Source organism: Apaloderma vittatum, unplaced genomic scaffold, assembly GCF_000703405.1.
Source record: "Apaloderma vittatum isolate BGI_N311 unplaced genomic scaffold, ASM70340v1 scaffold26456, whole genome shotgun sequence".
In the NCBI taxonomy this organism is placed as follows: domain Eukaryota; kingdom Metazoa; phylum Chordata; class Aves; order Trogoniformes; family Trogonidae; genus Apaloderma; species Apaloderma vittatum.
In genome coordinates this window covers 47,208-69,488 of record NW_009723854.1, presented here as the reverse complement: position 1 = coordinate 69,488, position 22,281 = coordinate 47,208, and the positions used below count along the sequence as shown (strand labels likewise).

Below are 22,281 nucleotides of genomic sequence, written 5' to 3'. Positions count from 1 at the left end.
AATTAATTGGGCAGTGAGTCTGAGTGGAGTTCCAGCATGTCTGGGACAGATCGTTTTTGAGGAGGCATATCTGCGAGGCAGAAGGTCTGGGAATTCCCACCCAGGATGGACTTTCTTGAAAGCACTCTGTAAAGTGAGCTAGGGTTCTCATGTATTAATCAGCACAGCTCATCATGCAGAATAGGAAATCCTCTTGTAAATCCTTCTTTATTAAAACAAGGTGAAACCTAGTTCAGTTAATTGGCTTGGAAAGTTCAGAGAAGAGGAAAGCAGAAAAGCTGGAAGTGAATACATTTCATATGCTCTTCTTTTAAAAGCAGTCAACTAGCACAGAACTAAGCCTTCTCTGCTCTGAGCCCTGCTTCTCGGGTCCTTGCACCCACTTGTCTAGCAGAAAATATACTCAACCGAATTTGCTTTGTTTGAAATAACAAGAATTGCAACTTGGCTTTAAAGCACTCTGAAAAAAAATAACATGTTTTATCTCTTTATACATGCAGAGACTGAAGTGCAAAGGTGTAGAAGATGAAAGAAAGAGATTCTGGCTTTTAGCTAAAATAGATTGAGCAAGCTTTACTCCATCTCCCCTCTTCTAACTACTCAATTATATGATCTCTCAGAAACAAGCAGATGAGACTGGGCTTGTAAATATTAGCTGGATATTTGTCTCCACATGGAAAACTGCTGGTGCCTAATGTGTATTCTTGGAGTGTGGGTGCTGTTGCAGGGAACAGAATTGCTCAGCTGTGATTTCCCAGCCTTGTGACGATAAAAGGGCTTCCCACTTGCTCGGACAGAGAGCTGTGGTCTCTGCTGGAGCTGAAACCATGGAGTTTTCTGCCTGCTGTGAAAGCAGGGGTGCAATATATCTGCTGCCTGTGACATCTTAATTACTCCACATTACAGGACGAGGGGCTGGATAAGGAAGGCACCCTTTGTTGGGATTGCTTTGATTGTCTAAAGAAGGTTAGGGAAGGCTGCATCCAGTCTGACCGCAGAAGGGGTAGCTATCAGAATTCAAGTGGGTGCTGGATGGAGTCATATTGGACTTATAAGACCCTAATAATAGGCTATGCTGATTTGATTTTCAAAGACAGAAATTACTGCCAGGTGTCATTAGCCACACTGGATAACAAAACACAGTTCATAATTGTAACTAACCACAAAGTGCAGTCTTTCATACCAGGTTACATGTGTGTAACCTTTGCAATGTTAATCCAGTGAGTAGTCAATTAGCTCTCACGCGTAGGATAAGGTGAAGACTATGAGCAAGAGTTCCACTGGCACTGTGATTGCATAGCTAAACGTGGAGAGAGTCATTCAGCAGAGTGGGATGAGAGCTGCTGAAAATAAAGATGCTTTCTAATCTTTCAAGGCTTGTTATTTTCATCGCTTGTGTTATATGTTGCACTTTGTACATTTAAATAAAAATGTGAATGGTGACTGACTATGGAGGGTAGAGTGTGTTTTTTTACAGAAGTGTAAGCCTGGGCTAAGGTTTGAAGCGTGGGTCAGGATACAAGACTCCTGTGCTGCTTCTCTCTGATGCGGCCGGTTTGTGTGACCTTGGGCAGACGATCTTTCTGACTGTGCCTCTCTTTTTCTGCCTGGATATTGCTGTGTCGTGGTGCTCTATGCAGCAGAGAAAGCATTGTGGAAAGTAAATCTCCATAGAAAAATGAGATTGCAGCTGCCCATGATGGCTGCGTAGACCAGCGGTACAATGCAGGCAGCTGACCACCTACAGAGAAAGCTGTTTGTCAGCCGCTGGTCAGGGTGGCTGCAGGGAAAAAAAAAAAGGACTGCCTGTGATGCTGAGAGCCAGTTATGAGTGAACTCCTCAGCTCTGACAGCCCTTTCAAAATGAGCCAGCATCTGGGAATTGACCAGGGTATGCTATTCACAGTTGTCAAGCTGTGGTGGGAAAGCAGACTTCGCATGTGTCTTGCATAGTAGTGTTGTACTGTGGCTTCAAGGAATTTTGGTGTTCTCAATTGTTGCCTCAGCTCATGTATCTTGCCTGATACATGAACTGAGTTCATTCAGTTCTCCTCTGTTCTGTAGATGCTGGTTTGTGTCTAAGCTTATCACTGATTTCTGTACATCAATCCAATATCAGCCTTTCTTTGCCTTTCATCCGTGTCGGATTGAACAGCTTCATGACAACATACTCGTTTTTTAAAGTGAAAAAAAATTTTTTTCACTCCTCCTCCCTCCCTCCACCCCCGGTATTTACCTCACAAGTGAAAACTTTCAGAAGTGCATCACTGCCATCCTGGGATGCTCTGACTTCATCGTTGGTGAAAGAAGCATTTCTGCCTTCTTCAGGCATCTCAATTTGATGGGAACTTGAAAGGATCACTCAGTACCCCTTGCTGAGTTGTGCCTAAGCAGGACAGTACAGTCACAGTGCAAGGAGACTGTGGTCTTTCCTGCAAGAGCTTTAGCTCTTGCAAGGAAGAACACTCCTCCCTTCTTCAAAGCTAAAATAAAAACAGACCTAAAACAAATACAGTCTTGACCACAGCTCAACAAGTGCGCTTCTCACTTATCTAGCAGGGCGAGCATTTCAGTCCTGGTTATTTCCAGTGAAACCAAGAAAATGAGAGGTTGCTGGGGCTCAAAGCAACACCCCTTGACATTTCTTTGTTATGCTTCCCTCATGCCTGCCCTTCATCATTGTGAATGCCATGCGAGCTTAACAACTCTTCAGTGCAGAGTGTCTGCTCTGGCTCACAGCAAGGGAGCTGCCTACAGCCTGACTTTGCTTTAGGTTGCCTGGCACACTGGAGTAGGTTGCCTGTGTTTGGCTGATTTGATTTGTTCCTAACAAGCTAATTCTGCTGCAAAGGCAGGCTGCCCTGCCTTGTGTTTTACAGCATCCACATCTTAACAAGGTTGCTGGAGGAGCCTCGCTTCCTCAACATTGCCTGGAACGGTAACGTGCTGCTCTCTTCACCCCTTTCGTCACTCCTCCTGCCAGCTAGCTCTTCTAGAGTTAAGCTGTGTGCAGCTTAAGCTGCTGAGAAAACAGTAATTGTCTATATTTGTTTGCTGTGTTTCTTACTAGGGGATCCCAAAGCCCTGTATATGCAGAGAGGGGGGTTTTTTTACCTCCTTGAAGCGTAGCAACCAGCTGACTGTAATGTGGCTGCTGCTTAAAAGAGCACTTCAGCTGCTTGCACTGGAGTTCAGGGGAGATAAAGAAGAGCATCTGAGGAGCCTCTGGGCAAGGACATGCTATTGGAACTGGGCTAAAAACTGAGGTTGATCCCAAGCTTCCCAAAGAGCACCATGGCAGCTTAGCAAGCCAGAATAGCCAGATACTGTTCCCTTATAGCCAGCAGGGATGCTGCTTCCCCGTGGGTATTGGGGGCACCTGGAAAGTCCTTATCAGTTCCTGCAGCTCCCTAATATTGTTTGTGTGGGAGTCAAGTTGGAGGTGTCTGCTCTGAGACAGTCAACATCTCAGGTGTACAAGAGCTGTTCAGTTCCAATTTCTGGGGAGTCAGAGCAGTGGCTCATTTAAACAACCTGTCTTTTGCATTTAAGCCAAGGATGAGAAAAGGCTGTGTTGTTGTCTGCTAGGATTTGCAGACTGAATCCTTGCCTTGGTGGTGAGTCTCTCTTTTGCATATAACCTGCTTTAAGAAGTGTAGGCTCCTTAGTAGGCGTTGGAGGCCAGAGCTGCTATCTGGCTCTGTAAATTACTGTTGACCTTTCTTTGCTTTTGTATCCACTGGCAGCCTTCAGGAATAGCAGTCCCTTGGTGTAGTGCTGCATCCTTTGCAGTGATGTGATGATCTGCTTCAGCTCTCTCTCCATAAGACCCAGGGGCTCCAGGACTACCTGCAGAATTAATGCTTGTTGGGCGTTTCCTAGTGCCAGTGACAAGAGGAGAAAATGCAATCAGTTCTTACCCTATAGGCACTTTCAGACATTCCCTTTGCAAAGTGATAATATAGGCCCAGACCCTGTCCCAGTGCAAATCAAGTAAATCCCATTTCCCAGCTGAAGAAGACCAAGTATCTTCTGCATCCTTGTCTGCTCTGCTGTTGTGACCTGAGAAAGCATCTGGAGTGTTCCAGCCTAACTCCTCGTTGACCCTTTACCAGCCCCAGACACCCCCTCAGTGAAGCCCAGGGGGGTACTTTCCTTGCAGCCAATGTCCTTACAGGGGGCACTTTGTCTAATTTCAGACCTTTTCTCTTCCTCTGTCCCAGCTCCATACAGAAGCCCCACTCAGTGCAGCAGCGGGGGGAAGCTGCTCTTTCACCCTTCTCTCTCTCCTTCGCATGAGACAGACTGCTTTGAGTACATTTGGAGCTGCTGCACCATTTTATTTAGGTCTTCCTTTCTCTTTTCTCTCCCCTTTTTCTCTTCTCTTTTTTTTTTTTTCCCTATGTCACCAGCTGGCCTTGATTATAATGTGAGACCTCACCGGCTTCAATTAAGGAGCAGATGTGACCCAAGAAGTGGGATAGCAGCTAGGGATGGAGATGACACATTCATGGCACTAGGTCTAATCAAACAACTTCTCACATTATTCTCACCGTGAGGTGGGAGACATGTGAGCCAAAGGCAAGTCAGCGCTTGGAGCGTATGCAGAGACACATCGGTAGCAAAGCCATCTGTAATGAGCTGACCATGCCGCTCAGCACAGCAACATGAGCTCAGTCAGGGGCTGCTTTTAATCCACTTAAGTGCCACAAAGGGCCCAAAAGCTGAGTGTTTAGAACAAGTACCTAGAAAACAATCAGCCACTGTCAAACAAGGGCAGACAGGCAGAGGGAATGCTTATACACTGTGTGCCCACAGATACATCCCTGGGAGAGGGGACACTGTGCAATCAGACCTATGGATCTGTGGTTACTAGTGTTAGAAAGCTGGTGGTGGGTCTTACTGGGGTCAGATTATGGGAGAGTAGAGACTGTCATGCTGGAGGCCTCCAGCCATGGCTGTGTTCAGGCTAGCAGGGATGCTGTGTGACCCGTGGTTCCTGCTGGAGCTGTGTTTGTGGTGCTGGAGATGCTGCATGTTGGAGGTTTTGGGGCCTGCCTGTGCTTGGCACCTCTGTGGGCCTTTAGAGAGGAGGCAAGTGCTTTGTAGATTTGTGGTGCATAGAAGTTGTCTGGGGCACTGGAGCAGGTGCTTTGAACCTGGAGGAGAGCTGTGATGGTGCTGGAGATGCTATAAATCTGTTCTCTGTCTTTTATATTCAGGCTAACAGCTGTTTTGTGTTGAGGAAGCTTTTCTCATTTTAAAGGGAGAGCTTCTGGTTATTCCCATGCTGCAGTGTTTTAATTAAGAGTTTATTGCAAATGATACATGTCCATCAGATGGCTGTGGAGACTGAAGTCCTTTCCCACTGCATTAAATAAGGGGTAACTCGAGCAATGCCAATCCAGACTATCTCCTTGCTCTTCCTAACCATGGCCAAATTGTAAGGTTCTTTTAAATTTTTACAAGTGCTAAAGAACAAGACTCAGTAGCCTTCTTTTCCTAAGGAGGTGGTCACACATTACCATTCTCGCCCTACTGGCAGAAAAGCTGACGTGAAGAGATTTGACTCACCTCCCAGTGTCAGGGAATTGTTGCCAGAGATAAAAATAGGAGCCAGAGTCTGTGCAGTCAGGGATGTGTTGTACTGATCTATTTGGGAGAGGCCCTCTAGCCTCTTCAGGTCTGTGCTCTGTGGGGACAGCCAGTGTGCATCCCTTCATCTGAACATGGTGTCCCTAAAAAACCCTGTTGGACGTTGACCAGAAGAATATTAATGTAACTGCTTGGGAATGTACCTGCCTGCTCAGGGAGTGCAGTTTGTGAGGACCGTGGTTATTCTGATTAGGATGTGAGGATTGAATCCAAGCCATGCTGCACAGCAGCCAGAGTTGCCCTTCCCACATGAAAGAGCAGGGCTTGGTAGCTCCTCCAAGCAATGTCTCACTGCGGGATGAGGACTTGCTAAAGGCTGCCTCTACCTAATAAATGGGAGGGAGGTGGGAGGTGGCCCCAGCTCAGTCAGAAGGGGCTGTCAGATGACTGTTGCTGCTTTTGGTTTGATGAAGCCTAGGTCTGGCTAGAAAATAAATAAATACCCTCTTGGAAATCATAGATGCCTGTCTCCTCAGAGGCACTGCTGGGGTGACTGTGCTGAGTGAGACAGCTGTTCCCTGATGGCATCCCTGTCTCTTGCTCTCTTCGGTCTCCAGTCCCACCCATGGTGGAGCCGGCCTTCCAGGACGTGCGCCAGGGCATGGGGCGCAGCGTCACCCTGCGCTGCACCATGCTGAAGGGCAGCCCCATGAAGGTGGCCACCTCTGTCTGGCGCTTCAACGGGACCCTTCTGGCACAGCCCCTGGCAGAGCAGCAGGACTACTCAGAGCTGAAGGTGGACAGCATCAGCCAAGAGACCAGCGGTAGCTATGAGTGCAGCATTTCCAACGACGTGGGGGTCTCCACCTGCCTCTTCCAGGTGTCCGGTAAGTCACGAGCTGTTGGATGGAGTCATGGAGGTGGGAAGCTTGCTGCCCATAAACTGGTGCCAGCACAGGCAACTTCTACTGCCTCCTCTGCGCACAGCGCTGTCTGTTTAGAAGGGATGACTCTCCATAAGCCCACAGGGAGATCTGTTTCCATCATTCAAGCAGCCCTTCCAGTCTGGGATGGACTCGGGGCAGTTAGTGCCAGCCACTCATACATTTTAGCAGTGTTTGAGCATTTGCCTGAAAGATACAGGACATAAACTCAAGGCCCATCAGCTTTCAGTCTTGGACAACCTGTTTTTGCAGATAAGTATTAACCAAAAGGAAGTGAAAGGCTCTCTACATCCCCCTAACAAGCTCCAAACCATCTGATTTCCCTTTAAAATGGAACAAAATTCCCCAAACTGTATCATGTATTCCTTTATGTTCCCTGTGTCTCCTGTCTGTCTGTGTCCCACTAGACCTACTAGGACAAACATGAGCTGGGAGTGGGCACTAGTACTCAGTGGAGATGCTATTCACAGTTTTTTCTGTGAAAAACTGTAAAGGGACTCCTCTCCAGCATCTGCAACTGCAAAGAGGGATGGCAGAGTTATAGCGTCCAAACCTACACATCTGACCTAGCCACTCCTGCTGATCATTAAATCTGCTTTTCCCATGACCCCAGAATTGACTTGGGCACCAGTTTCTAGAAAAGCTCTCTGATGAAGTTGCCTTAATAAGCAGTAAATTCAGCTAAAATGCTGGGGTTTCAGTCCAGGGCCAATTTATAATACTTCTAAAGTCAAGGCTAAGCAAATGAGAATAAATAACATCCAGAGAGGCCTGATTTTGAAGCAGATCTTTCACAGGGTTTGGAAAAGCTCAGGTTTGCTTTAACTCTGAGAGGCTCTCAGAAATGGGGAAGCCCAGACCATTTCTACTTTTGGGCCCCTTTTCAGGACCTCACTCTTACCCCCTGAGATTTCCTGCAATTTGTCTGGAATTTCATTTTGCTTGAGAGCTTTGGCGCTCTCTACCCTTTCTTCATTATCTTTGCAACTCTTGTGTCACTAAGTGATGGCAAACTCTATGAGCCACCACAGCAAGTTGTGTCCCTAGCATGTTCAGGAATGCTCCCAGGATCTGATTTTTTTGCTGGAAGTAGTAGCAAATACATATTGCTGCTTGGTGTGCCACGCTGCACCCCGTGAGATAAGATCCCCTCAGCAGAAGGCAGCCTTCATCCCTAGAGAGCACTCATCAGGAAAGCAGCAAGCACTTATTTCTTGCAACTCTACTCTGTTGCCAAGGCATTGATATCTGATGGTGGCTTCTCAGCTCCAGACACCTTTGCCTGTGTCAGTTACAAATCAATTAGATTTTCTGAACCTGAAAAGTAATCCAGTGGCTAGACTGTGCACTTGGGCTCAGGACCGCTGGAGTTTTAATTCCCATCAGCCACAGCTTTCTTATGTGGGCAGAGGGAATGGCATAGTCTCTTTTTGCTTCTGTTTCTTCTCTGTGAAAGAAGAACAACCATAAACCTTCCTATCTGACAGAGGCAGTGATTCATTTGGTGACTATGAGGCATCCAGATGTACTGGAAACATATGTCTGCCCAGGATGGGATTGATTTCTTGTGTGGATGGGAGATTAGCTTTCTGAGATGTTTTGGAAGGATAATGAGACACCCAACCCACTCCCCTTGAGCAAGTTATCAGGGCAACCCATGCTGGCCACTACCTGCACTTCCAGTAACCACAAGCACAGAAAAGCCCTGAAAGATGAAGTGAATAACCTTCAGCTCTACCCATTAGCTGTAAGCAAAAGACAAAACTTTCCAGCAATGGTAAAAGTTTTCAGAAAGGAAGTTCCAAAGTATCTCAATGTGCTGCTTTTCTATTAGAAGGCTTTTTTTTTAAGCTTCTGTTTCCTTCTTCAAGTCAATTAATAAGGAATTAATATCATGCAAGATGATGATTATCATCAGTTCTGATTTTATTTTGGAATCCGTTATGAAGCTTGACTTCCACAGTCAATACAAGTTGAATAAGCAGCAATTAGTCTCTGAGGTAGTTCTGAACTTCTTGCTTGTGCAAAAATTCAAGTCAATAAAAATAATAAGAAAAAAAGGACTTGGAAATAAATATCAATATTTGCCATCTGAGTTCATAAAAAATAAACATTGAATCCTTTCGAGCCTAATTATAACCACGCAGAATGGCAGGGCCTGTGATTCAAGTGGAAAGGTGAAGCATCACTTGGAGAGACGGTGTTCATGCCTCTTCTGCTCTCCAGCATCCCTTGCTGTCCAGGTGTCTTTCTGGTCTGTGCAGGTCCAGACTGGATCTGAACCCAGAGTTTTGGTTCAAGTCCAGTTCCTGTCTTGCCCAGGACAGAACCTGCCAAAAACAGAAGTGCAAGGGGTGAAATTAAGATAATTTCAAGTAGGGCAACATCAGCTGTGGGTTAAGTTGCTTCTGGGCCCTGGACGTTAGTCCACCAGCTGCTGGGTTGCATAGCAGTAGCCTTTGAATCCTGTCTGGTTGTGCTTCAGGCCAGCAGCAGCTGGGGAAATGCTGGGAAATAGCTTCTCTGAACCATCCAGTTTCTGTCTGGTGCATAGTTTCTCATGTGTTTCCCTTCCTCCTCCTCCTCTCTGTGTTTTTAAGGGGAGATGTAGGTTTAAAAAACACATCTCTGCCCCTGCAAAAGCTCCCGCTGTCTTTGCCCAGGCTGAGGTCAGCATCCCCTTTGCTGCTGAGTTGATTGTCATGTTACAAAGAGGCTGGAGCACTGTGTTTCCAAAGCAGGGGAGATGCAGAAGACACAAGGTCTCCTTTTTAATGCCACTGTCCCTGTGTGATAAATAACACTTTTCCTATGACCTACTGGCCAAATGATCTTTTCTCAGGGTTTGTTAGCAGGGGACTCTGTAAAGCAGCAGATGAAACACGAGAAATGCCAGTTTAAAGCTCTTACCTCAATCTAAACTACAAAGTAAGAGTGAAAAGATCAGAACTGGTTCCAGCTGGAGAACTGAAGTTGTTCCCACCTTCTCTGGTGTCGGTCATGCCCCTCTGGAGTTGCAGAGCTGCTTACCCTCCCAGTAGGTTGGGCTGTGAAAGCAGTAGTGATTCACAGAATACCATGGCACATCGGTGCAACATGAGTTACAATAATAAAGGTGCCCATCATGTCAAAGCCTAGTGGCAAACACATCTTTTTATAATTTATGTGCCCCTTGATCCCACTCTTTTACTTTCCTCCTTTTCTTTTCCTTTTTACCGTCCAGCAAAAGCTTACAGCCCAGAGTTTTACTATGATACTCCCAACCCCACCTTGAGCCAGAAGCAATCCAAGAATTACTCCTACATCTTGCAGTGGACACAGAAGGAGCCTGATGCTGTGGATCCCATCCTCAAGTACCGCTTGGAAGTCCGGCAGGTAAGGTCTGCTCTTCTGGAGCCTCAGCACATTCCCTTGGGAAGAGGACCTCTCAGGAGGCAGTTACATCAATGTCTCCTTGCCAATTAAGAGCTGAAGGTGATGAAATTGCTAGATCCTTGCACCTTCCCCAGTGAAAAAATGGAAGACACATGTCAAGCGTGCAGCTCAGCGTTCATTCCTGTGTCTCATGTTGGGTATGATCGAGGGCTTTCAAAGCCCCGCTGTCTCCCATCAGACTGTTCATGCTCAGTCCTTTCAATGGGGGTTTAATGTGAACAAAACCCCACAGTCATTAGTAGCTATTGTAGATCTTGCAGGCCAAAGATTCAAACGAGTGGAATTCCATCCTCTTCACTCCCACAAAATAAAAGGAGTAAGCTGAAGAGCTCTCCAGGCAGGAACTGCAGGAACAAGTCTTCGGCTGTTCGTGTTGCAGAAGGGCTTTTACACTATGACAGTAATGAAGCTATTTGGACTATATAAACCCTACAAGGGAAGAGAAATGGGTTTCAAGGCTTCTGAGTCTAAAGAAAAATCCTGCTGGGGGGGTGGGGGAGGAACTGAGTGAAATCTGAAGAGATCATTGGTTGGAGAAGGTTAGGGAAAGGAGTCTGATGTTTTTAAAGAGCACATGAATCTAACAGGATTGCCAGGTACTTTCATCCACACTCAGCAAAGTTCCTGCATTCAACATTTTTTTAAAAAGAGGGCATTTAAAATTAGTGGTTCTTGCCATTCAGTTGTAGCTTGGAACGAAATGCATTTTGCAAGGAAAAGTTTGTTTACTGTAGATAGAAAACAAAATAATTAAAAAGATCCAAGTGTCTCTTTCCTCTAGTTCTTCACAGTAGGCTGCAGTTTTATGTCTCCATTTGATTGTGAGCTCTCTGGGGTGGGACAGCCTTTGTTTGTTACTCAAACTGTGTGGAGTACATTGTCAGTGCCTAATAATAATACAGGACACAGGGGAGCCTCTAATAATGAAGGCAGTTTGTCATAGTACCCCTTCTCTCTTAGCCATTTTACTATTATCAGCACTGCAACTCAGTGAACTAATTTGTGATTTTTATATTCTCTGTGATGTTCAGGGGATTTTTCTTCCTTTTGCACAGTGCCTAGAAGTAATCTTGGATCTGTTCCTTATTATGCTCCTACTGAAAAGGATCAAGACAAGGGAAAAATCACACTTCTGCTTTAAGTTATAACATGAAGGAAGCCTAGTGCCCATGCAAATTTAATGCTCCCTGGTTTGTAACCCCAGCAGTTACTGCTGTTAATATTTCTTTTGCAGCACCACCATTTAGTTGTGACTACCGAGTGGTGTGTTTTGGAGCAGTGTTATACCGTAGCACTGCCGCAACCTAGTCTCACGTATGGACAGGATCTTAGAAACGGCTACGGGTGGCATCTTGGTGGCCTAGGTCTGAATAAAGGAGGACAGAGAGAGGAGGAAGCAAGGAAGATTTGTTCCGATTTCTGTCAAGCATAAGCAAGAAATGGAAAAGGATCTCATGATATTTCCCCCTTCTGGCCCTCCTCCTCCAAAGGCACTGGCATTTCATGGTGAGGTCTCCTCCTGCATGTGCCATATTCACTGAGCCCTTTTCATATCCTTGCCCCAGAGTATCACATCCCCACTCATCTCCAGTCTGATGCTTCCCAGAGCTGCCTCTGCACTCCTGTCCTGCCTTCCTGGTGTTTTTCCCATGATGTCTCACCTGGGCTCCAAGCACACTTGTGGCACCTCCTGACCTTTCACCATTTCCCTTGTGCCATCATCCTCTTCCGCATCCTGCAGGGTTTGCTGCTTTGTCGCACTTTCTTCTCTGTGCTGCGGCACCTGGGCTAAGCTTTGTGTCCTGCTGTTCCAGCGTTGGCCTGCAGAACATAGTGATGTTACTGAATATAACTGTGAAAAGCTCGAGAGCTTGAAGGCACTGCTGGCTGGAGAGCTCTAAAGGAAGGGGGTTTGTCTGCCTGAATGAGGAGCTGCCGTTTGCCCATGCACCCTCCTAACTGGGTACACCAGGTTCCAGGCACTAGCTGTGGTGACACAAAATTCCTCCTAGAGCGTTAGGATTGAAGGGGAATATTCTGATTAGATAAAATAGGCCTTACCTGCAGCCATATACGACTGATTTATTGACAGCACCAAGCTGATGAAAGCTTACTCAGGCAGCCCCCCACCTTCTTTTTCCTCCAGCCCTGGGAGCTCTCCAGCCTCAGCAGTCACTGGCAGGTACTCTCTGGTGCCGGAAGGATGAGTGAATTCGGCAGCAGCAACCTGCAGTCTTGGGGTGGTGAGAGGCTGTCTAGGGGAGGGGGATTAACTCTTGCTGTGCTGGAATCCAAAGGGCAACCAGCTGGGGCGCCCAATGGTTGTAAAATGGCTTGCTGGTTTTCATTTCACTCTTACTGATTTGCTGAAGAGCTGCTGGCATATGGAAAGTGAAGATCCCCAAGCAGCAGAATGCTTTGCAAAGCACCTGGGAACCCTTGAATTAAATTTTCTTGCTACAGCTGCTGAAAAAGGGGCTGGGTGAGAGTAAAAGTGCTGCTTACTAATTGGCTGGTGCTTCTGGGGGCTGGTTAGGCGTTCCTGGTGGGATTGCAAACAGCCTGGGGGAATTTGGTTTCCTAAGCAATGCATGGGAGCTCCCAGCAGGACAGGCAGGGGCATTTCTATGGGAGCTGATTATTCCCAGCACTATGGAGCAGGCTGAGCACCGTGGCAGACGTTCCAGTAGAATAAGAATTAACTTTTGATTAAAACCAAATAAACAGCTTGACAGCTTGGAGCCAGTGACCCGGGCAAAGCACATACGATAGCAATGTGGAGCAAGCTTCTTGTAAAGCCTCTGAGGTGTGTCTCAGCAAAGAGGCTGCTATTTCCTGGAGTGCCTCTGTCAGGTGGTCTTAAGGAGTGGTGTCATGTTGAGTGGTAACTCAGAGGGGAAAACATCCCCACTGAGGAACATCAGGGGCCTCACAAACATCTGTCCTGACTGTTCAGGAGGTTTTTTCTTTCTTGCTCCAAAGCAACTGATCCAAATGCCGACCATTTTACTTCCCCTTAGGCAATGAACTTAATGACTTCGCAGCCTTGAATGGTTTGGTTGTGGGCAGATGTCGTGATGCTTTTGGGCTATTTGTTTGGTCAGGTTTTCTTCTTTCACATATTCTTGTAGCATAGAAAGGCACTGCACTCCAACTGAAATGTTTCTCATTGCTTGGGGATTCAAAGCAGCCTCCCCAAACCAGATCTTTGCTTAAAAAATAAAAAGCCTTTTAAGTTGCTTGTTTCTCTCTGTGTGTTTTATCCCCTCCCAGAGCTCTGCTCTAACATTAAAGAGAAATGAAAAGCCATCTAATATTGCAAGCAGGTTGCATCCTGGAGGAAAGATCTGAGTTGGGCTGATGGTTACGGTTACAGGGGATAGTGGCAGAATTACTATGCACTTAATGAGCTGGAACCCATCTGTGACCTGAGGCTGCAAGAGAAAGAGGAAGGAGAAGGTATTGGTGCAGCAGGGAAGTTTAATCTTCATTGTGCCCCTCAAGGAGACCTGAGGCTGCAGTCTCCTCCGTACCTTCTGATACATAGGCTTGGGCCAGAACAGGGCCAGCTTAACACATTCCTGCCTTTCCCGCCTCTCTAAGCAGGCTCAGCTCTACCTGCTAGACAGACCCCTGAACTTTGCACTGGGCCAAGCCCCAGACCCATTTGCTAAATTAGCTCACTGGGTTGTCACTTCAGATTAATTCTTGTCAGGGAGACTGTCTTTAATGAGAGTGGCCCTGTGTGATGCATGAGTAATTGTGTGGTCTCTCTTTGTTTGTACTTTCATCCCCTCCTTGCTGGATAAACATCCCCTGCTGACTACAAAACTCATCTGGGCTGCGGAGCCGGCTGCCACTTGCCTCATCAGCCAGCCAGAGCAGCATTAATGAGAGCTGTGGCAGTGGGGAGCCGGGCTCACCATGTGGGGACGTGACAGATAACAGAGCTGTTTTGGACAGACGTAGGACAGGGGCATTAGCAGGAATTTAATGATTGTGATTAGAGCGGAGGGTTAGCTCCACTGATGGCCATTGCCACGCAGCAGGAGAAGTTTTCTGCGGAGGCCCACGGGCTGCAGATCTGTATCTCTTCATTTCTTCCCTGAGTTGTTCTTCCACTCTCTTCTGAGCTCACCTCAGTGGCATCTGTAAGCTGCTGTCCATCTTCAGCTTCATCAGTGTGCAGAGATGGACACCCCTCCGTGGGCAGGTGGGTGGAGAGGGACACCCCTCCCTTCCACTGACCAGGGCAAGGGTGTCCCTTGCTCTCTTCGTGCACCAAGCAGGGGTGGTATTACTCAAAAGGGAGGATGAGCAGGCAGTGCTCCAGCACAGTCTTTTACATAAATGTTTAGTTAAGAACACTATTAACTCAATGCTGTGCTTCCCCCATTTGTCCACCACCATGGCTTGGTGAACACACATGTGTGTGCCTTAGCCCATGAGGTACTAGCCTAGGGAAGTTGGATGCATCTTCCAATGCTTGTAAGAAACCCTGTGATAAAATAAACAGGAGCAAGCTAATCCACCCCGCCTTGTACTCATCAGGAGCGAGAACATCCAGGCCAAAAGCTTATCTTCTCCTATCTTCAACAGTAGCTGGTGTCTGGGGAAGAGTATAAAACCAAGACAGACACATTCAGTATTGCTTTCTCTGCCTCTAGATATCATGAACTCAATTGTATTTTGGGTCCCAGGTTAGGAAAGGCTGTCAACACAGAAAGTTGATATACTTAGGCAGGTGGTGGTCCTTGCAGTAGGCCGGCTCTGCGCTCTGGGAAGTGAACAAAATCACTTTTCTTGTGCAGATGCACCTGCAGATTCAGGTGAAGCTTCTTGGGAAACTGAGCAGCCAGCACTTCGGGGGGTTGCCTGAAGGCTGCACAGCAGGGCTGGGGGGATGCTGAGGGCTAGGGAAGAAGGCAGCTCTGTGCAAGGCAGGCAGGGGTGGCCGAATTTGCTTTACAAAGGGGCTAACACTTTGCTGGCTCCGGGAGATTACATGCTGGCTGGGCAATGCTGCCCACACCAAAGCTCACAGACTTGGGTCCATTACCTTCATCCCGAGGCTCTCTAGAGCACTGTGCCCTCAGTGGCCCCATCTCTATGTGTGTCCCCACTAGTTCTGCAGTGGCGTTTTCAGCTGGGGAATGCTGCAGGAGCTGAGGAGGTGATATCGTAAGGTTTTAGGACAGCTTAGATGAAAAGCAGTCAGGGCTGTCCTCCTAAGTTCTTTTCATACTAGAAGATTAAAAGCTTAAAGGATGGAATTGTGGCTTGTAAAGTAGGGAGGGACACATCCTGCTCTGGATAAAGTGTCACCTGTGGTGCACTGGTCTGGTGTCACTCGGCAAAAAAGAAAGGGGCTTGTGGTGCTGCAGCCACTGAGAAATCCTCCTGCTGAGAGACTGCTTAACCAGACAGCCTAGCTTGATGTCCCAGTGTGGGGCACAGATAGGGCACCTGGAACAGGGATGTGCGAGTTCCTTTTCCTTTTCTCCTCCCTGCTAGAGTATCGCAGTCCCAGCCGGCTGCATCAAGGGAGTGTGACTTCCCATGAAGCAGCAGATGGTGGCCCTGGCTGCGTGAAAGATGCTGCATGGATCTTGTGGAGTGTGACAAATGGCAAATCCCTTTACTGCTCATCCTTTCACTTGATACAGGCTGCGCTGCTCCTGTCTCGCTGGTGATAGGACTGGGGACGGCAGTGACTTGGCCTCACAGTGTTTGCTTGGGACTGAATCTCAAAGCAGACCACCTCTTGTGGGATGGCTTATAGTCCACATCTGATGGAAAGCTTCTTTAGTCCTGTTTTCTTTTTTGCCTACCTTGGCTGTCAGTTTGATGTCTGATCACAGGCGGCTGTCATATGGAACAATATCAAATCAACACTATTCCATCTACCTACAGAACAACCTTCTGTAGTGGGAGAAAGTGGGTTTTTTCATCTCTAACTCTCCTGTCAGCCCCACTGATGCTATTTGTTTATGTATTTATTTGTTTCTTTGTTTATTTCAACTGTTCAGTCAGCAAGAATGGGTAGATTACACTTGTGCTCTCTAGTCAATCGCCTTCAGTTGTGCTTGTGGCATACACGATGCTGTGCAGAACTCAGCCCTGAGGGAGGTGGAAAAGCATGCAGAAGGAAGCTAGTGTGTCAGAGGGAGGTGTTCTTGGCAGGCAGCTCAAACAGCCATCGTGATACAAAGCCAGGAAAGCAAGAGAAAGAAGAGGTGACACTGCCTTTTTAGGCTGCAAGAGGAGAGGTGTGGAACGTGTGGTGGGATTCAGCGGCAGCCACGCGCTGCTGGAAGGAGAGCTCAATGATCAATAACATTTGATGGACAAGCTGCGCTTAAAGCTTAATGAGATTGCTGTGTGGGATCTGGGGGTAAAGCAGCAACTTTGCCACAGGCATTTGGGAGTGGAGAGGGCAGGATTCTGCTTTGGTTGTGCTCTCCACTACCTGAAAATGGAACACAACATCAGTCACTGTAGCTGACAGCACGTTGAGCCATCTCTCTTTTCATCCCTGATAATCTGTCACAGGGGATGATATGTCAATGAGATCAGCTGCTAGAACAAGGTCCTCCCTGCCTGTGCTTTAAGGGAAGACTCCAGGACAGATGGATATTTGGCAGGGGTGGGAAACAATGAACTTTTTCAACATTTCATGTATGCATTATTGGCTAAGCTGGCAACAGCAGAGCCTCCACTCAGTGCAAAGGAAGAGAGTTTCCCTCTGGCCATTGCTTGCTGCAGGCAGGTGTCTGCCTGGCCAAGGCTGCTGTTAGCCCTGTCAGCCAGAGGATCAGAGTGATTTCTACAAGGCTGGCCCTGGAGGCTCAACACAAGGCCTGACCAGCATTGATGGGTCAGGTAAGTTTAGTGGACATGACTGGGAGCTGTGGGATGAGGCTTCCCCCTTAGGTCCACATAACACCTTCCAGTGCCGCTACCGAGACTTCCCTTTGCCCATGAAAGCTTAGTAAATGATGCATAACTAATTAATTAGTCTGAATAATTCTGTCTTTTTGCATTCACAAATTGCTCTTCAGTATGATTCGTGGCTTTCCTAAGCTGGTTACCCCTGGTCCAGAGATCATTTGTAATCAGCTATTTGTAAAAATTGGTGATCTGTGTGGTGGCAGGTTAGTTATGCCTGTCTCATTATACCATTTCTCTTCTCTGATTATCCAGAATAAGTAAGATAACCTGCCCAAAACAGAGTAGCTAAAAGTTTTACAAGGTGTCTTGCCATTCGTAAGATACCTTGCAGCAGAGATTTTGTCTCAACACTCACATTTTGTAAGTACTGCTTCTAATGCAATTCAAGTACTCTACCGTGCAAGAGAGAAAGCAGGAGATTGTTTAGCTTACTGAGTACAAGGGAACAATTATGAACAGTTTTCCCACTTTAGTTCTGATTGTAATAGTTACAGTGCCTGAGAAGAACAGTACAAATAATCTTGCTGGAAAGGCTCATATGTTCTGAAAAGACATCTAGTAGCAAAATCTCATCTGTCTCTAGCTCTTAACACCACTGTTCAGTGCTCACTCAGAGTAAGGGGAATGTGAGAGAAGAGATAATCACATTCCCTCAACCAATATACCCCTCATATCAGCCTTGCAGGCTTGAGATGTTGTTTTCACACCATCGTGCTTGTTCGTATCCAGCAGACTGTTGGCTTGTGGTTTACAAAGCTGAGCACAGGATAAAAAATGCTTGCCAGGTATCAAAGATAAAAGTAAGTCCTTTGTGTGTATCTCTTATCCACACTCCTTCAGTGGCTTCAAGGGCTACATGCTAGTTATTGAGTCTTTCTGAGAGAGTTCCTGTTGATAGGCTGTGATGCAGCTTCCTCCCATTTACTTGGCTCATGTGTTGTTTTCAGTAGTCAGCCCGTGTTCCTCCTGCTGCTTCAGAGTCTTTGTTCATCATCTTCCTCTTCCCTGTTCCCCCTTCTATTTTTCACCTCTTCTTTCTTTTGTTTCTGTTTCCCTTTTGGTTTTTTTTGAGGGGAGGTTGTTTTTGTTTTGAGACTTTTTTTCCTGGCTCTCACTTCCTAGAACATGTTAGAGATAAGAGGAGAGAGCATGTGAAGCAAGAAGGGTTTGGAAGAAAGATTTAGTGTCTCCTGTGGCTAGTGACAAACAGGAAGGAGTAGGCACTGGGTAGATGTTTTGGCTGTCTTTCGTAATGAAATGAAACGTACGCAGTCATACTACCAGTGCAGGCAGTGTGGAGCAACATGGGGGGCTTCATGGGCTTCCCTGCATGTGCTGTCCTGCCTGCCTCTTCTTTACTAGACACAGGACTGCAGTTGAGTTAGAGGTAGGCTGTAGGCTCTGGGATGATACTTACCTGTAGACTTTCATTACATGTACCAGGCTGGGAAGTCTGGAGTCCCACACAATGGCTATTTCTGCTCCAGCAAGTGATAGCCCCAAACTTTATTAAGGTTGCTTTTTTCTTTTTAAGAGTAAAAGTGCCCTAACAGAGTGCTCTCACAGGGTCTCTAGAGAACCCCAGAAAAGAAACCTGTTCGTGGAGCATGTCTCCCTTGGTAAGTTACAACCACATTATAGACAAAAATGGCTCAGAGTTCCACCTAACTGCACCTGGGCAAATTTGGGCTATGCAGAGCCAGGTGGCTCTTTCTTCTTGGAGCCAGAAGTGCTGACAGACACGTATGTGGGTCTGGCTGCAGGCAGTCCCGTTCAGTGCAAAGAAGTGGATGGAAGAGGAGACCATGCTTACTGAAATTAGGAATGAGTATAAAGCTGGATCCAGTAAGGCACCAAGCAGTACCAGTTTTCAGGGGTGAGCCTCAAAAGAAACTGGAACTGCTGCTCTCTGCAGGAGTGGGCTGTGGAGCAACATGGGGGCATACTGTCCCTTATTCAGCTCATACTGGGGACAGAAAGATGATTTCAGGCTCTGCAGTGTGTAGTCAAATATGGGTAGGATCTTGTAGCAGCAACGTAGAGCTTCCAGTCTGAACTGAAGGACTGCATGTGCCTTCAGGATTGAAGATATGTCCGTGAGACAGTAGGAGAGAAATAGCGAGCATAGCTAGACATACACGTAACCTGTCTAGCTCAGTACCAACCACTGTGACACCAGCACAGGCTCCTTGCACAGACTGGGCAGTGCATGACTCTCACTCCCTTCCCACCCGTCACCAAATCCAGTGCTAGTTTACCCCTTTCCTTCAACTTCTGGGCTCCCCCTCCTCAGGACACGCAGTCATGCAATGCCCTAGTAAGCCCGTGGCTCATGAAGTTGCCAGTCATGCTGTGCCTCAGTTAAGGCTTGACTGTCTCCCTGACAGAGTGAAGATTAGGTCTGTTCTTCTCAGACCAGGGAACATATGCTAATAAAATACATATTGCTTTCTGATCAGCCCCTAATGAAAGACATTATTGAAGAGTGTGGAACAAGCACTTACAGTAATTCCTGACAGCACCAATTTGGCTTCTCTGGAAAGCTGTAAACTGCTGCTGTTGGCACCTAATGAGGATGGGCAGCTGATTGCGTGTGTGCGAGAGGAAGACGGAGAGTCTGTCTCCTGGCTTAGACGGCTCCAGCTGCCCTCAGCAGGTACCAAAGGTCACAGTTCTTTCTCTCTTTAGAGACAGGGATGCTCCAGCCCAGAAACGGAGCCTCCTGACAGGGAAAATTTAGGACAAAAGCCTTCCAGGACTCCTCATTTAGACTGAATAATGGATTTGCTTTGGCCACTCATGCTTGCTTAATGTCAGGATCTGAACCCATGTGCTTGAATGATGAACAACATAGGCATGAATTTCAGTTCACTGGTGTGCTTGTCTGCAAATGCCAACTTTGTGTTTGTAATGTGATTATTTGCTCTTGAAATCCCTAATGAGTAATGGTTATCAAGCAAGGAAAATGAAATAAATCCAAGTTTAACCTTACCCTAGCCCTTTAATTGATGCTATGAATGCTTGACATTCAAGGTGATGATGAAGTATGAACTGAGAAAAATATTTTAATCCAATCTGACAGGCACAGGAAGTTTGATGGAAGATTATGAAGAAATATCACAGTGATTGTCTTCGTATAGAACCCAAATTTCTCCACTAGCCAAAACTTGCTCAAATGGCTTTTCCAGAGTGGGCAAGCACCTTCTCCATGGCTGATACCAGCCAGTCAGAGCAGAATTCCCTATTAGGACTGTGTTGCTGCAATTTTGTGCAGCTGGCACCAGGTTGGGAGGCAATGCCACCTTGGTGAAGGATCAGGATATTGTAAGAAAGATGAGTGTTTGAGATGGGATGGAATGCAGTGGTACAAATGCAAGGTCATGCAAGCAGAGAGTGCCGGCAGAGGCAGCTCCTACAGACTGGGAGCTCGCCAGTGGGAAACAACTGAAGTGGAGGGGCTATATGGGTGAGTTGACTTCAAGGAGCTGCTGGTAAGATACAGATGTGAGAAAGGGCGAATGTACTCTTAGGTGAAGCCTGAGGTATTTCCAGGCAAGGTGGAGAAATGCAACTACATCCTCTATGCGGGGCTGAGATGTTGAACTCCAGAAAGTGGGCTCATGCAGAAACGGATTATGGAGTAGATCAGAGAAAGTGAAAGTCAGCATTACAGGAGAAGGCACAGAGTGCTCAGCTTGTTTAGCCTAGCAGAGCAAAGGCTGAGAGGTGATGTGATTGCTGTCTATAAAAGCATCAGGGGGCCAAGCAGCAGGAAGGGAAAAGAGCCATTTAAGATAAAGAACAATATTGGCAAAAGATCAACTGGGTGCAAGCTGCTTGTGAATAAATTCAGGCTGGAAATGAGAACATTGGGGCAGTCAGGTTCTGGAACAGCTGCCTAGCAGGAGGGGCAGGCCAAACAGGAACAGCTTTTAAGATGGAATGTGGTACATTCTTAAAATGAATAAGCAGAGGTAGCCCTTGTAGTGACACGGGACTGGGCTTGGTTAGGCAGGAGGGTGCTTCCCCTGCTGTGTCCTGCTTTTCCTTTCTCTGAAATCTTGGAGGATAGGATGGGGCTGCCAGAGCAGAGGAATTTTATCCCTCTGCCAAAATATGGAGAGCAAGAATCATACCTCAGCTGTTCAATTGCAATGTCAGAAACAAACCATCTTCCTCTGCTATGCCCTGTGGTGCCAAGGTGATGTCAAGGACCAGGATCTCAATCCACTGCTGTGTATCAGAAGTTGAATAGGAAGAGGTGAGAGAGAAAGGCCAGATTTATGGCACATTTTGTTATCTTTATGGTAGATAGAGGAGCCTCATGTTCAGAAGAGGTTCCTAAAATACCCTACCCCCACCTCCCTCCCGCCCTTGTTTCTAAGCATTTTTCTTCCTCTTTTCCCAGGAGATTTGCAATGATTTTGTATCTACTTGTGGAACTCATCTCCCAGGCTCTCATTCTCTGGCAATGGAGAATGGGTCTAGCCCATGAATAATTTGCTCTCAGCCTTTGATACTGAAAACTTTGGCACACATAAATCCTGTCATCATCTTTTTTTTTTTTTCTTTTAACTGTAAGAAGTCCATGGCATCTAAACTCTTTGAAGTTACCTCTCTGCAAGCCATCCTGTGGCTTTGGGTGTGCAGTTGGGGCAGAAATTGAGGGCAAGACAAGTCTGCTGAGGTGTTAGGATATTTTGCAATTCAGAGCCCTGTGCTCATCCCAGGAGCTGTTACCAGCACCATAACAAAGCTCAACTCCTTCCAGTCCCTAGGATGGTGTTCTTAGGAGTAGCTTTCCTGCCTGTCACCAGTTTAAGGCTACAGGCACCACCAGTCCCATCATGTTGAGGGCAATGCTGTGGTTGTTTCTAGGGCTTGTGAATGACACTTCCTTTGGAAGACAGCAGCTGTGTCTTAGCTGAATTTTGTTGGGATGAGTTCATGGCAGCCACAGGGGAAATCTGATAGGAGACAGTGCCCTCAGCCCTCTAGGACAGAGCTATATTGCATATCCAAGAGTGATACAAACAGACTGAACTGGTAAAAATAGGAGGTTCTTTCACATCCTGAGTGATGTTGCCTGTCAGGGGAAAAGTGCCCTTCTACTGTTGTCATCTTATCCTGTCCCCTGGACCATGCTAAACCAGGATGTCTATGCCTGATGAGAAGCTAGGCAGCTTGGCTGAGCCTGACTTCTCCTGGGCACACAAGAGACAGTTGTCCTTGCATCCACTGCTGGCTTTGAAGACCACCTTGATTGATAGTTGACTGAAGAATGCAGCCTGCCAACTGCATGGACAGTTGAAGATTGTTGGAGAGGCTGGTGTGGCTGGGGGTGGGGGGTTTCCCA

At 46.9% G+C, this 22,281-nt stretch overlaps 1 protein-coding gene across 1 annotated transcript in view; it reads left to right on the top strand.

Annotated features, from left to right (window-relative positions):
* Nucleotides 1-6,218: 6,218 nt before the first annotated feature.
* Nucleotides 6,219-22,281, top strand: part of LOC104276103 (MAM domain-containing glycosylphosphatidylinositol anchor protein 1-like) — a 52,368-nt gene continuing 36,305 nt past the window's right edge. Inside the window, exons 1-2 of the mRNA XM_009872272.1 lie at nucleotides 6,219-6,482; nucleotides 9,763-9,914. Of these exons, the coding sequence (XP_009870574.1) occupies nucleotides 6,221-6,482; nucleotides 9,763-9,914 (414 nt within the window). The 5' untranslated portion in view covers nucleotides 6,219-6,220. The remainder of the gene's footprint in view (nucleotides 6,483-9,762; nucleotides 9,915-22,281) is intronic.